Source organism: Salmo salar, chromosome 13, assembly GCF_965601325.2.
Source record: "Salmo salar chromosome 13, fSalSal1, whole genome shotgun sequence".
NCBI classification, from domain to species: domain Eukaryota; kingdom Metazoa; phylum Chordata; class Actinopteri; order Salmoniformes; family Salmonidae; genus Salmo; species Salmo salar.
In genome coordinates this window covers 112,453,973-112,467,320 of record NC_138303.1, presented here as the reverse complement: position 1 = coordinate 112,467,320, position 13,348 = coordinate 112,453,973, and the positions used below count along the sequence as shown (strand labels likewise).

At 45.0% G+C, this 13,348-nt stretch overlaps 1 protein-coding gene across 4 annotated transcripts in view; it reads right to left on the bottom strand.

Moving 5' to 3' along the window:
• Positions 1 to 13,348, bottom strand: part of LOC106568556 (FSD1-like protein) — a 126,212-nt gene that overhangs the window by 80,297 nt on the left and 32,567 nt on the right. For all 4 annotated transcript variants that reach the window (XM_045692675.2, XM_045692674.2, XM_045692677.2 and 1 more), the window contains exon 6: positions 10,725 to 10,846. In XM_045692675.2, the coding sequence (XP_045548631.1) occupies positions 10,725 to 10,846 (122 nt within the window). The remainder of the gene's footprint in view (positions 1 to 10,724; positions 10,847 to 13,348) is intronic.

Sequence of the window (13,348 nt, the reverse complement as noted above, 5' to 3'; positions counted from 1 at the left end):
TGAGATGCAGTCTACTACAGTGAGATACAGCCTACTACAGTGAGATGCAGTGTACTACAGTGAGATGCAGCCTACAGCCTACTACAGTGAGATGCAGTCTACTACAGTGAGATGCAGCCTACAGTCTACTACAGTGAGATGCAGCCTGCTACAGTGAGATGCAGCCTACTACAGTGAGATGCAGCCTACAGCCTGCTACAGTGAGATGCAGCCTACTACAGTGAGATGCAGCCTACTACAGTGAGATGCAGCCTACTACAGTGAGATGCAGTCTACTACAGTGAGATGCAGCCTACAGTCTACTACAGTGAGATGCAGCCTACTACAGTGAGATGCAGGCTACTACAGTGAGATGCAGCCTACAGTATACTACAGTGAGATGCAGCCTACTACAGTGAGATGCAGCCTACTACAGTGAGATGCAGCCTACTACAGTGAGATGCAGTCTACAGTCTACTACAGTGAGATGCAGCCTCCATCCTACTACAGTGAGATGCAGCCTGCTACAATGAGATGCAGCCTACAGTCTACTACAGTGAGATGCAGCCTGCTACAGTGAGATGCAGCCTACTACAGTGAGATGCAGCCTACTACAGTGAGATGCAGCCTACAGCCTACTACAGTGAGATGCAGTCTACTACAGTGAGATGCAGCCCACTACAGTGAGACACAGTCTACTACAGTGAGATGCAGCCTACAGTCTACTACAGTGAGATGCAGCCTACTACAGTGAGATGCAGCCTACTACAGTGAGATGCAGCCTACTACAGTGAGATGCAGCCTACTACAGTGAGATGCAGCCTACTACAGTGAGATGCAGCCTACTACAGTGAGATGCAGGCTACTACAGTGAGATGCAGCCTACAGTATACTACAGTGAGATGCAGCCTACTACAGTGAGATGCAGCCTACTACAGTGAGATGCAGCCTACTACAGTGAGATGCAGTCTACAGCCTACTACAGTGAGATGCAGCCTACAGCCTACTACAGTGAGATGCAGCCTACAGCCTACTACAGTGAGATGCAGCCTACAGCCTACTACAGTGAGATGCAGCCTACTACAGTGAGACGCAGCCTACTACAGTGAGATGCAGCCTACAGTCTACTACAGTGAGATGCAGTCTACTACAGTGAGATGCAGCCTACTACAGTGAGATGCAGCCTGCAGCCTACTACAGTGAGATGCAGCCTACTACAGTGAGATGCAGCCTACTACAGTGAGATGCAGCCTGCAGCCTACTACAGTGAGATGCAGCCTACTACAGTGAGATGCAGCCTACTACAGTGAGATGCAGCCTACTACAGTGAGATGCAGCCTACAGCCTACCACAGTGAGATGCAGCCTGCAGCCTACCACAGTGAGATGCAGCCTACAGCCTACCACAGTGAGATGCAGCCTACAGCCTACTACAGTGAGATGTGAGATGCAGCCTACTACAGTGAGATGCAGCCTGCAGCCTACTACAGTGAGATGCAGCCTACTACAGTGAGATGCAGCCTACTACAGTGAGATGCAGCCTACTACAGTGAGATGCAGCCTACAGCCTACTACAGCCTACTACAGCCTACAGCCTACTACAGTGACATGCAGCCTACTACAGTGAGATGCAGCCTGCAGCCTACCACAGTGAGATGCAGCCTGCAGCCTACCACAGTGAGATGCAGCCTACAGCCTACCACAGTGAGATGCAGCCTACAGCCTACTACAGTGAGATGTGAGATGCAGCCTACTACAGTGAGATGCAGCCTACTACAGTGAGATGCAGCCTCCATCCTACTACAGTGAGATGCAGCCTGCTACAGTGAGATGCAGCCTACAGTCCACTACAGTGAGATGCAGCCTACTACAGTGAGATGCAGCCTACTACAGTGAGATGCAGCCTACAGTCTACTACAGTGAGATGCAGCCTACTACAGTGAGACGCAGCCTACTACAGTGAGACGCAGCCTACTACAGTGAGACGCAGCCTACCAGAGTGAGATGCAGCCTACTACAGTGAGATGCAGCCTGCTACAGTGAGATGCAGCCTACAGTCTACTACAGTGAGATGCAGCCTACAGTCTACTACAGTGAGATGCAGCCTACAGTCTACTACAGTGAGATGCAGCCTACTACAGTGAGATGCAGCCTGCTACAGTGAGATGCAGCCTACAGTCTACTACAGTGAGATGCAGCCCACAGCCTACTACAGTGAGATGCAGCCTACAGCCTACTACAGTGAGATGCAGCCTACTACAGTGAGATGCAGTCTACTACAGTGAGATGCAGTCTACTACAGTGAGATGCAGTCTACTACAGTGAGATGCAGCCTACTACAGTGAGATGCAGCCTACAGTCTACTACAGTGAGATGCAGTCTACTACAGTGAGATACAGCCTACTACAGTGAGATGCAGTGTACTACAGTGAGATGCAGCCTACAGCCTACTACAGTGAGATGCAGTCTACTACAGTGAGATGCAGCCTACAGTCTACTACAGTGAGATGCAGCCTGCTACAGTGAGATGCAGCCTACTACAGTGAGATGCAGCCTACAGCCTGCTACAGTGAGATGCAGCCTACTACAGTGAGATGCAGCCTACTACAGTGAGATGCAGTCTACTACAGTGAGATGCAGTCTACTACAGTGAGATGCAGCCTACAGTCTACTACAGTGAGATGCAGCCTACTACAGTGAGATGCAGGCTACTACAGTGAGATGCAGCCTACAGTCTACTACAGTGAGATGCAGCCTACTACAGTGAGATGCAGCATACTACAGTGAGATGCAGCCTACTACAGTGAGATGCAGTCTACAGTCTACTACAGTGAGATGCAGCCTCCATCCTACTACAGTGAGATGCAGCCTGCTACAGTGAGATGCAGCCTACAGTCTACTACAGTGAGATGCAGCCTGCTACAGTGAGATGCAGCCTACTACAGTGAGATGCAGCCTACTACAGTGAGATGCAGCCTACAGCCTACTACAGTGAGATGCAGCCTACAGCCTACTACAGTGAGATGCAGTCTACTACAGTGAGATGCAGCCCACTACAGTGAGACACAGTCTACTACAGTGAGATGCAGCCTACAGTCTACTACAGTGAGATGCAGTCTACAGCCTACTACAGTGAGATGCAGCCTACAGCCTACTACAGTGAGATGCAGCCTACTACAGTGAGATGCAGCCTACTACAGTGAGACGCAGCCTACTACAGTGAGACGCAGCCTACTACAGTGAGACGCAGCCTACTACAGTGAGATGCAGCCTACAGTCTACTACAGTGAGATGCAGCCTACTACAGTGAGATGCAGCCTGCAGCCTACTACAGTGAGATGCAGCCTGCAGCCTACTACAGTGAGATGCAGCCTGCAGCCTACTACAGTGAGATGCAGCCTACTACAGTGAGATGCAGCCTACAGCCTACTACAGTGAGACGCAGCCTACAGCCTACTACAGTGACATGCAGCCTACTACAGTGAGATGCAGCCTGCAGCCTACTACAGTGAGATGCAGCCTGCAGCCTACCACAGTGAGATGCAGCCTGCAGCCTACCACAGTGAGATGCAGCCTACAGCCTACCACAGTGAGATGACAAGCTTGCTTGTTTCAATCTTACCTTTTCAAAAGAGTTGCAGCTTCCTTCGATACTCTGTGAAACTTCCTGAGTATTTGATCATTCCATTCCCCTCTGAAATGTTCTTGTAGAATCCCCATCAAATGCCAGTTGGCTTAGAAGAGCGGGGGTAGAATGCTTCTTCCGCGCTGACTGAAAACGTTTTGTCAAAGTGGAAAAGGAGTTCTCGCATGTAGCTGTGGACGCCCCCCAAAAGGAACTCGATAATGTCCACAATCGCAGACAAATACATCCGATTTCTTGCCAGCTGCCCATCATACCATGTTGTTGTCATGTTGTGCTGCTACCATGCTGTGTTGCTACCATGTTGTTGTCATGTTGTGTTTCTACCATGTTGTTGTCATGTGTTGCTACCATGTTGTTGTCATATTGTGTTTCTACCATGTTGTTGTCATGTTGTGTTTCTACCATGTTGTTGTCATGTTGTGTTGCTACCATGTTGTTGTCATGTGTTGTTGCGATGTTGTTGTCATGTTGTGTTTCTACCATGTTGTTGTCATGTGTTTCTGCTACCATGTTGTTGTCATGTGTTGTTGTCATGTGTTTCTGCTACCATGTTGTTGTCATGTGTTGTTGTCATGTGTTTCTGCTACCATGTTGTTGTCATGTGTTGCTACAATGTTGTTGTCATGTTGTGTTTCTACCATGTTGTTGTCATGTTGTGTTGCTACCATGTTGTTGTCATGTTGTGTTTCTACCATGTTGTTGTCATGTTGTGTTGCTACCATGTTGTTGTCATGTTGTTTTTCTACCATGTTGTTGTCATGTTGTGTTGCTACCATGTTGTTGTCATGTTGTGTTGCTACCATGTTGTTGTCATGTTGTGTTTCTACCATGTTGTTGTCATGTTGTGTTGCTACCATGTTGTTGTCATGTTGTTTTTCTACCATGTTGTTGTCATGTTGTGTTGCTACCATGTTGTTGTCATGTTGTGTTGCTACCATGTTGTTGTCATGTTGTGTTGCTACCATGTTGTTGTCATGTTGTGTTTCTACCATGTTGTTGTCATGTTGTGTTTCTACCATGTTGTTGTCATGTTGTGTTTCTACCATGTTGTTGTCATGTTGTGTTGCTACCATGTTGTTGTCATGTTGTGTTGCTACCATGTTGTTGTCATGTTGTGTTGCTGCCATGTTGTTGTCATGTTGTGTTTCTACCATGTTGTTGTCATGTTGTGTTGCTACAATGTTGTTGTCATGTTGTGTTGCTACCATGCTGTGTTGTCATGTTGTGTTGCTACCATGTTGTTGACATGTTGTGTTTCTACCATGTTGTTGTCATGTTGTGTTTCTACCATGTTGTTGTCATGTTGTGTTTCTACCATGCTGTGTTGTCATGTTGTGTTTCTACCATGTTGTTGTCATGTTGTGTTGCTACCATGTTGTTGTCATGTTGTGTTGCTACCATGTTGTTGTCATGTGTTGTTGCGATGTTGTTGTCATGTTGTGTTGCTACCATGTTGTTGTCATGTGTTGCTACCATGTTGTTGTCATGTGTTTCTTCTACCATGTTGTTGTCATGTTGTGTTTCTACCATGTTGTTGTCATGTTGTGTTTCTACCATGTTGTTGTCATGTTGTTTTTCTACCATGTTGTTGTCATGTTGTGTTGCTACCATGTTGTTGTCATGTTGTGTTGCTACCATGTTGTTGTCATGTTGTGTTGCTACCATGTTGTTGTCATGTTGTGTTGCTACCATGTTGTTGTCATGTTGTGTTGCTACCATGTTGTTGTCATGTTGTGTTGCTACCATGTTGTTGTCATGTTGTGTTTCTACCATGTTGTTGTCATGTTGTGTTTCTACCATGTTGTTGTCATGTTGTGTTTCTACCATGTTGTTGTCATGTTGTGTTGCTACCATGTTGTTGTCATGTTGTGTTGCTGCCATGTTGTTGTCATGTTGTGTTTCTACCATGTTGTTGTCATGTTGTGTTTCTACCATGCTGTGTTGTCATGTTGTGTTTCTACCATGTTGTTGTCATGTTGTGTTGCTACCATGTTGTTGTCATGTTGTGTTGCTACCATGTTGTTGTCATGTTGTGTTGCTACCATGTTGTTGTCATGTGTTGCTACCATGTTGTTGTCATGTGTTGCTACCATGTTGTCGTCATGTGTTGCTACCATGTTGTCGTCATGTGTTGCTACCATGTTGTCATGTGTTTCTACCATGTTGTTGTCATGTGTTGTTGCGATGTTGTTGTCATGTTGTGTTGCTACCATGTTGTTGTCATGTGTTTCTGCTATGTTGTTGTTGTTGTCATGTGTTGTTGTCATGTGTTTCTGCTACCATGTTGTTGTCATGTGTTTCTACCATGTTGTTGTCATGTGTTTCTTCTACCATGTTGTTGTCATGTTGTGTTGCTACCATGTTGTTGTCATGTTGTGTTGCTACCATGTTGTTGTCATGTTGTGTTGCTACCATGTTGTTGTCATGTTGTGTTGCTACCATGTTGTTGTCATGTTGTGTTGCTACCATGTTATTGTCATGTTGTGTTTCTACCATGTTGTTGTCATGTTGTGTTTCTACCATGTTGTTGTCATGTTGTGTTTCTACCATGTTGTTGTCATGTTGTGTTGCTACCATGTTGTTGTCATGTTGTGTTGCTGCCATGTTGTTGTCATGTTGTGTTTCTACCATGTTGTTGTCATGTTGTGTTGCTACAATGTTGTTGTCATGTTGTGTTGCTACCATGCTGTGTTGTCATGTTGTGTTGCTACCATGTTGTTGACATGTTGTGTTTCTACCATGTTGTTGTCATGTTGTGTTTCTACCATGTTGTTGTCATGTTGTGTTTCTACCATGCTGTGTTGTCATGTTGTGTTTCTACCATGTTGTTGTCATGTTGTGTTGCTACCATGTTGTTGTCATGTTGTGTTCCTACCATGTTGTTGTCATGTGGTGTTTCTACCATGTTGTGTTTCTACCATGCTGTGTTGTCATGTTGTGTTTCTACCATGTTGTTGTCATGTTGTGTTGCTACCATGTTGTTGTCATGTGGTGTTGCTACCATGTTGTTATGTGTTGCTGCCATGTTGTTGTCATGTTGTGTTGCTGCCATGTTGTTGTCATGTTGTGTTGCTGCCATGTTGTTGTCATGTTGTGTTGCTGCCATGTTGTTGTCATGTTGTGTTGCTACCATGTTGTTGTCATGTTGTGTTGCTACCATGTTGTTGTCATGTGGTGTTTCTACCATGTTGTGTTGCTACCATGTTGTTGTCATGTTGTGTTGCTGCCATGTTGTTGTCATGTTGTGTTGCTGCCATGTTGTTGTCATGTTGTGTTGCTACCATGTTGTTGTCATGTTGTGTTGCTACCATGTTGTTGTCATGTGGTGTTTCTACCATGTTGTGTTGCTACCATGTTGTTGTCATGTTGTGTTGCTGCCATGTTGTTGTCATGTGGTGTTGCTACCATGTTGTGTTTCTGCCATGTTGTGTTTCTACCATGTTGTTGTCATGTTGTGTTGCTGCCATACTATGTTGTTGTTTTAGGTCTCTCTTCATGTAGTGTTGTCTCTCTTGTCGTGATGTGTGTCCTATATTTTTTATTTAATCTATTCACACACACACACACACACACACACACACACACACACACACACACACACACACACACACACACACACGGTTGATGTGGCATAATGCAGCGTCTGCAGTAACCGAGTATTCCAGCCTCTCTCTCTCTTCCTATGAAGAGTTGCTATTATATAAATGTTGTTGGACAGAAAACCTGCGGCTAAGGGTAGGATCCCAGGTTAACCTGGGCTGGCTCCTCTGTTCCAAGATCATCCGGGAACAGTGGAGGTGGAGGGGGCTGTGGCGCCATTATGCCGGCGCTTGTGGAAGGGTGGGTAGGCTCCTGCACACAGAGCTAGCTGGAGCTCGGCAGCATCAGTGATGCTGGGCTTGGCTGCGGCATCAGGTGGTTTGACGATCATGCTGCTGCTGCTCATCACAGTTCTTTGTTTGAGTACTTTGGCTAAGCCAATTTCTGATAAACATCAATATCAGTCATCCTGTCTAGTTGTGTACCATCCCACTAGAAATACAACAAGGTCTGTATTCATAAAGCACCTTAGAGTAGGAGTGCTGACCTGGGATCAGTTTAGCCTTTTAGATTATATTGAATGGATAGGGTGGACCTGATCCCTATATAGTGCACTACTTTAGACCAGAGCCCTATGGAACCCTATTCCCTATATAGTGCACTACTTTAGACCAGAGCCCTATGGAACCCTATTCCCTATATAGTGCACTACTTTAGACCAGAGCTCTATAGAACCCTATTCCCTATATAGTGCACTACTTTAGACCAGAGCCCTATGGAACCCTATTCCCTATATAGTGCACTACTTTAGACCAGAGCCCTATGGAACCCTATTCCCTATATAGTGCACTACTTTAGACCAGAGCCCTATGGGACCCTATTCCCTATATAGTGCACTACTTTAGACCAGAGCCCTATGGGACCCTATTCCCTATATAGTGCACTACTTTTGACCAGTGCCCTATTCCTAGATAGTGCACTACTTTAGACCAGAGCCCTATGGAACCCTATTCCCTATATAGTGCACTACTTTAGACCAGAGCCCTATGGAACCCTATTCCCTATATAGTGCACCAGATAGTGTACAGGGTACTAGTTCAGACACTGCCCATGGAGTAACCTGACAGTGTTTTCCAGGGTGGCAGTGCTGTGAAGGCTGAACAAATATAGAAATGTGAAACCTAACTCTAACCTTATATAACCTCCATAACTTCTCAGATGGGATTACTAGAAGGAAGCACAGCGATATGTTACTTCAGATCTGGGCCGGTATTCATCAAGTGTCTCGGAGTAGGAGATCCAATCTAGGAATAGGGTTCCATAGGGTTTTGGTCTAAAGTAGTGCACTATATAGGGAATAGGGTTCCATAGGGTTTTGGTCTAAAGTAGTGCACTATATAGGGAATAGGGTTCCATAGGGTTTTGGTCTAAAGTAGTGCACTATATAGGGAATAGGGTTCCATAGGGTTTTGGTCTAAAGTAGTGCACTATATAGGGAATAGGGTTCCATAGGGTTTTGGTCTAAAGTAGTGCACTATATAGGGAATAGGGTTCCATAGGGTTTTGGTCTAAAGTAGTGCACTATATAGGGAATAGGGTTCCATAGGGTTTTGGTCTAAAGTAGTGCACTATATAGGGAATAGGGTTCCATAGGGCTCTGGTCTAAAGTAGTGCACTATATAGGGAATAGGGTTCTATAGAGCTCTGGTCTAAAGTAGTGCACTATATATAGGGAATAGGATTCCATAGGGCTCTGGTCTAAAGTAGTGCACTATATAGGGAATAGGGTTCCATAGGGCTCTGGTCTAAAGTAGTGCACTATATAGGGAATAGGGTTCCATAGGGCTCTGGTCTAAAGTAGTGTACTATATAGGGAATAGGGTTCCATAGGGCTCTGGTCTAAAGTAGTGTACTATATAGGGAATAGGGTTCCATAGGGCTCTGGTCTAAAGTAGTGCACTATATAGGGAACAGGGTTCTATAGGGCTCTGGTCTAAAGTAGGACAGGGTTCCATTTGGGACACAGTCCATGCCTACTACACTCCAGACTGCTCTCTAACCACAGAGGCCTAGTCTGTCTCTTTTAGTTACACTTGAAGACTTAGAGAGGACTGAAGCTCTGCTCTCTCGGTCCGCTGAGCATGTCTACTAGCTCCGAGCAACAGAGAGAGCAGCGCTGACGAGCCACAGCGCTGACGAGCCACGGCCTTGCCTCAACCGCACACGTGTACACACACACACACACACACACACACACACACAGTCAGCTTGAGAAGGATTTGTCCTATTAAAGCAGTTCTCTAGTCTAGTTTTGCCACTGTGACGACTGCCCTCAAAGCTTCTCCAGGTCCACAACAAGGCATACAGCTAATCTGATGTATCAATGTAAGCCGTCGGTTTGAGGTTTGCTCCACTACACTGACAGACTGCCCTTAAAGCTATTCAAAACTTCCCAGTGCCACAACAAGGCATACAGCTAATCTGATGTATCAGTAATACTCAAACCTCAAGAATACAGACCGCTGGACCTCAGTGAGAAACACGGGTCTACAGACCGCTGGACCTCAGTGAGAAACACAGGTCTACAGACCGCTGGACCTCAGTGAGAAACACGGGTCTACAGACCGCTGGACCTCAGTGAGAAACACGGGTCTACAGACCGCTGGACCTCAGTGAGAAACACGGGTCTACAGACCGCTGGACCTCAGTGAGAAACACGGGTCTACAGACCTCTGGACCTCAGTGAGAAACACAGTCCTACAGACCGCTGGACCTCAATGAGAAACAGTAGCTGTACAGCCCTACAGCCCAACATCCCTACAGCTCTACTGCCCTACAGCTCTACAGCCCTACAGCCCTACAGCTCTACTGCCCTACAGCCCAACATCCCTACAGCTCTACTGCCCTAGAGCTCATCCCCATCAGTAGTACTTCAGTAGTACTTCAGTAGTACATAGAGGGAATCACTAAAATGAGAAAGGTCTTCTACTGCCCGGGTTAGTTCCCTGAAGAACCTGTTCTCTTCTGGGTTATTTTAGTCTTGTTGAGTGGTTCATTCTGATCTGTGGTACTGTAGTGTCTGTCTGCTCAGGACATCTGTGGTTCTCAAACCTCTCCTGTGGACCCTCAGCCATGCCATCTGTGGTCGACTCGTGTGCTAGTCTAAAGTAGTGCACTATATATAGGGAATAGGGTTCTATAGGGCTCTGGTCTAAAGTAGTGCACTATATAGGGAATAGTGTTCCATAGGGCTCTGGTCTAAAGTAGTGCACTATATATAGGGAATAGGGTTCCATAGGGCTCTGGTCTAATGTAGTGCACTATATAGGGAATAGGGTTCCATAGGGCTCTAGTCTAAAGTAGTCCACTATATAGGGAATAGGGTTCCATAGGGCTCTGGTCTAAAGTAGTGCACTATATAGGGAATAGGGTTCCATAGGGCTCTAGTCTAAAGTAGTGCACTATATATAGGGAATAGGGTTCTATAGGGCTCTGGTCTAAAGTAGTGCACTATATATAGGGAATAGGGGCCACTTGGGACACAAGCCACATGTACGTACCAGGCAGAAACCTGAGGTTCTGGAGGAGTTGTCGCTCCTGGTTGAAGTCCACCATGAGATGGTTCATGTTGTCTGTGGCCTTGGGCTTCATGGTCAGTCTGAAGGCTGGGGCCATGGTTACCCTGCAGGGAGGAACATGGCACAGTGAGGCCACCATAGCAGAGTAACACCACCAACAACAACACCCTTCAGCTAGCCTGAGTACCAGTCTGTTTGTGCTTATCACATTCAAAGTTTAGTACCGATGTCATTTCTATCGGAATACATACATACATAAGATTATGGTTTTGTGAGACATGCTAACTCCTTGTCATGTTTGTCTTGGCCACGACAGCAACGGCGTTGGAGTTGGCAAGATCAGGAACAGGTCTGGGAACAGGCTACCCTTCCCAGCAGGTGTCGGAGACACAAACAAGAGCAATGTTTCCATTAACTTGTGATTTTTTTTGGTCGCCATTTACAAAGTTGGCATAGACAATAGATTCGGCAATAGCTTGCTACGGTGCATTTCCATTTAAATGTCTGGTGTTTTTTTTTCGATATAAACAGCTGGACATAATGAAAACCACACACAAAAAAATAAAAACCATCACCACAAATTTTTTTTTTGTAATTTACGTTTTCGCGAAAATGTGGTTGAAGTGTTTCCATTATCCATTTAGGCAGATTGCTAAATAATAAATTGGCAACAGACCCTGTCTGCCCTCCCACATACAATATCTGGTTCATGGCTCAGGTTGCCCGCCAAAGCCAGCATTGACAGAATGCAATAAATTCATTAATATTTGCTATAGTCTAAATCATTCTCATGTGCCAACTGTTCGCCACGGTCCGTGGTCGCCCCGGTGAGACTTGCACTCCTGTATGTCTGATATAATTGGTCGGTGAAACTTGCATCCAGCCAACCAGAAAAGCAAGTGGAAGCAATTTCAGGCATTGTTGAAAGTCATGACAAGGGCTGTATGCATAACGCATCTCAGAGAAACCTGCTGTTTACAGCTACAATAGGTCATTTACAAATCAAGGATCCTGCAAAGAAATTTAATTTTTTATTATGAAAAATAGATTAACATTTTACATTTTTAGTCATTTAGCAGACGCTCTTATCCAGAGCGACTTACAGTAGTGAATACATACATTTCAATAAAAAAAAAAAAAAAAAATTATTTATTGATTTTTATTGTTTTTGTACTGGCCCCCCGTGGGAATCGAACCCACAACCCTGGCGTTGCACACACCATGCTGGCGTTGCAAACACCATGCTCTACCAACCGATTAACAATCAGTGGGTTTTGAGAATTAAATGTGGAGTGGAGCTTCATAGTTAGGCTCAGCGTTGACGTGGCCCCGCGTACCTTCAAAATTATTTGTCAACGCTCATTTTTTTCCCCTCGAAAAAAACACAGTTTCCATCATAATTTGGTCGCAATAAATGAAGTCAGACAAAATAATAATAATAATAATAATAATAATCCAGGCCGCCGAACGGATAAAAATGTTGTCGAGCTTTAGAAAACGTCTCCCTTTCCATTACACGTCGCAATGCTTTCGTCCAATAAACCTGGGTCAATGGAAACTTGCCTAATGTCACTTACCTTGGGGTCAGTTACAGCAAACAAAGACTCACACACACACGTTGATACACTAAATGCATGTTACTTTTACTTCACTGGATGTTCTGACCAGATCGCTGACTACATGAAGAAAACAACTAAAAAAAGACATCTAGTTAGTAAAGCACATAAAACAAGACCTCTAACTATTTGACCAGATTATGACTCTAAACCGCTAAGCTCGGCTTCTCACACCACTGCAACGTGATACCAGGCATGTCCATTTGTCTGGAAACCAGACGTTGAATTTCATTGAATTCTATGTTGGGCAGAATTGAGCGTTTGAATCAGGGAAGTTCCCTCTACATTAGGGCCCGTAACTAGGGTTTTCGTTTTAGTGAGGTCTGGATGAAACCTAAAAACGTTCAAGTGCTATTTGGAGAACAGTAAAAAACGTGCAACAATGACCCCAGTCATTATCACTTCGGCTGCTGTAGGTTCATTCCCCTCAGTCCAGCTACAAAACACATTGCAGTTGCTATAGCTAACAGGCTATGTTATAAAAGGGGGGGGGGGGGGGGGGGGTGATTCACACTGACACAACACATCAGCGACAAAACAAAAACGTGGGATATATATTTTTTTTAAATTACAAAAAATTGATCATTTGTATTATAATGTTCCCTGCAGGGAAGATAGGTCCTATGGAGATGTCCATATTGATACATACGGTATCTTATTTAAAAAAAATATATATTTAAGTTTCCCGAACTTGTTTGATTAGATCAGTACAGATTTTGTCAAGTTTGGGAACCACTGTACTGACCTCTTCTCTGTCTCCTCTGCTTCTTCCTACATGCATTGCAGCCTGCCTCAGTCTCACCACTGAGCGTCACATCACCGTATATCTCAGTAACCTACTCTCTGTAAAGCAAAGTTATTATGAGAACTTAGTGGCATATGTTTTGCTCCTCGCCAACACACCGTCAGCAGCTTCTCTACACGTGTTGCGTATCGAGTCGACTGCGAACTGGGTAGTTAGTTTCACGTCGCCCTCAGCCTCTGCCGTGA